We start from the raw sequence: 2,349 nt of genomic DNA on the forward strand, positions 1-2,349 counted from the left end.
CTACAGGTATGCGTAATATGTAGTCTACAGGTACGCACGATGTGTAGCCTACAGGTACGCACGATGTGTAGCCTACAGGTACGCACGATGTGTAGCCTACAGGTATGCGTAATATGTAGTCTACAGGTACGCACGATGTGTAGCCTACAGGTACGCACGATGTGTAGCCTACAGGTACGCACGATGTGTAGCCTACAGGTACGCACGATGTGTAGCCTACAGGTATGTGTAATGTGTAGCCTAGAGGTACGCCTGATGTGTAGCCTACAGGTATGCACTTGCATAACATTGGTAATGTTCAGAGCAGAAGAGCGAAGAGAAACAGAGCTGCTCACTTTGTATTTCCGATGGTGCTGCCTAAACATGCGATAATTTTTCGTCATTAATCTTATAAGAAACCGTTGATAGCAATATCATGTAACATTGTAACCAACACATTATCCAATCTTGGAAATTAGTCTGAAAATGCAGCCAGTCCTGATTTTCGAAGATTTTAATTTCTTACTATATATTTTATAGTAAAATCCATGAAACTGAGCCAATCCGGGACTGGGGGACGGGCTGCTATTTCCAACACCGCACAATCTGAATGATCGTTTGTTTCGCTTTCTCTAGTCAACTTTCTGGACGTGCCACGCTGCTGCATGACAGGGAAGGAACAGACCGTCTGTCGGTTTCAGAAGATTGAGGGACGATGGGGGTACAGCGGTACGAGTGACCGCATTCGGTGAGCCACGTGTTTATTGAACTAGAAGAAATGTCGTTTAGAGGCTAACTGCGTGAGCAGTCACTTGTACAGAATGGACACCTGTCTGTTGTAAAGGACACTCGGTATTTTCCTTGAGTGTCAGTTATGTAGTGGTTCTACCTCTATGGATTGGTCTGTAAAGGACACTTGGTATTTCCCTTGAGTTACAGTTATCCCAGTGAAACTTTTGTAAAGTAGTCTAGGCATGTACAAACGGATAATGTTAGCGTTTCTATTAGGTGAGATTAATTTGCAGGTTTGATTGTACATAGTCATAGTCTAATTAAGGCATGTGTGGATAAGACTGTGAGTGCATGTACTTATAAATGGCAAAGTAAACTCTGTTCACATCTCGGTGCAGGTTTTTGGTGGATCGACGTGTTTTCGTCGTCGGATTCGGTCTGTTTGGTTCCATCCACGGACCGGCGGAGTACCAAGTAAATATACAGGTAAGAGGAGTATTTATGTTCGCATAGCTTTTCAACCACAATTCCAGCTGGGAGTATCTATCATTATTTACTGAGTGCCGGTGCGGGGCAGGCGAGGTTGCAATGCATTCGCCTGGCCGAGTGAGATAATGTTAGCGAGTAACCATATATGTAGAGGTCGTTGGTAGAGAGTGTAGCATGTCGTCGTAATCTAATGTTGGCACGCATTCTTTCAGATCATTCACACTGGAACCGGAAAGCACATGGGGCAGAACGACACGAGTTTCAGCTGTGATGGAACAAACGGCACGTTTCGCGTCATGTTTCATGAACCCGTCGAGATCGCACCCAATACAAACTACACGGCTTGTGCAACACTGAAGGTAGGCGCTAGTAAACACCCGTGTTGTCTCGCCAAATGAATTGTGAATTGCCTCAGAATTGTATCGTGTACGTTACAGTTAAGTTACGTTACGTTATAGCGTCTCTTGAAAAATTGAAGCTGCAATTTTGTAAACAATCAGTCTCCGACATTCCATATATATATAATCAGGAGCGTATAATGACAAATATCATTATTGACAAATATCATTATCATTAATGACAATTGTCATTATACGCTCCTGATATAATGCAACGTTTTAGGCAGCGATGTCATGTAATACGAAACAGATAACAAAAAATTTAATCGTTAGACGCATATTGTTTGTTTATTTTCATTTGCCTATGTATCATCCTGTTGGAAGTTCATAACTTTGGTGTGTAGTGATCTCTGCTATATAATGCCAACTACTGTATGGGCTGTAATAATGGCTGTATGGTGGTAAAAAACGCGTTGTTAATCCCCTGCTTTGATGCTAGGGACCGGATTCCCATTACGGCACTAAAGGCCTGAGGAAGATGGTGCATGAGTCCCTCACAAGTGCCAAGGTGACCTTCCACTTCACCTACGCGGCAGGCAACAACAACGGAACGTCTGTAGAGGATGGTCAGATCCCAGAGGTCATCTTCTACACATGAACACCGACTAGTGCATGCGTATGAGACCGTTCGTTGGAACACAAACAGTTCATAGTGAACATGCTGGTGAACGGTCGTGCAGAACATACGTGATGTGAACAGAACTGGTTACTTACACATGCACGTCGCTGATCATATATATATAGATATATA

General features: G+C 43.3%; 1 protein-coding gene across 1 annotated transcript in view; it reads left to right on the top strand.

The window, feature by feature from the left end:
- The window catches only part of LOC106814879 (BTB/POZ domain-containing protein 1-like), a 10,258-nt gene extending 7,926 nt beyond the window's left edge, over window positions 1–2,332 (top strand). The window contains exons 3-6 of the mRNA XM_014819253.1: window positions 616–727; window positions 1,110–1,197; window positions 1,413–1,559; window positions 2,038–2,332. Of these exons, the coding sequence (XP_014674739.1) occupies window positions 616–727; window positions 1,110–1,197; window positions 1,413–1,559; window positions 2,038–2,196 (506 nt within the window). The 3' untranslated portion in view covers window positions 2,197–2,332. The remainder of the gene's footprint in view (window positions 1–615; window positions 728–1,109; window positions 1,198–1,412; window positions 1,560–2,037) is intronic.
- Window positions 2,333–2,349: the final 17 nt, after the last annotated feature.

Source organism: Priapulus caudatus, unplaced genomic scaffold (assembly GCF_000485595.1).
Source record: "Priapulus caudatus unplaced genomic scaffold, Priapulus_caudatus-5.0.1 Scaffold996, whole genome shotgun sequence".
Classification (NCBI taxonomy): Eukaryota; Metazoa; Priapulida; class Priapulimorpha; order Priapulimorphida; family Priapulidae; genus Priapulus; species Priapulus caudatus.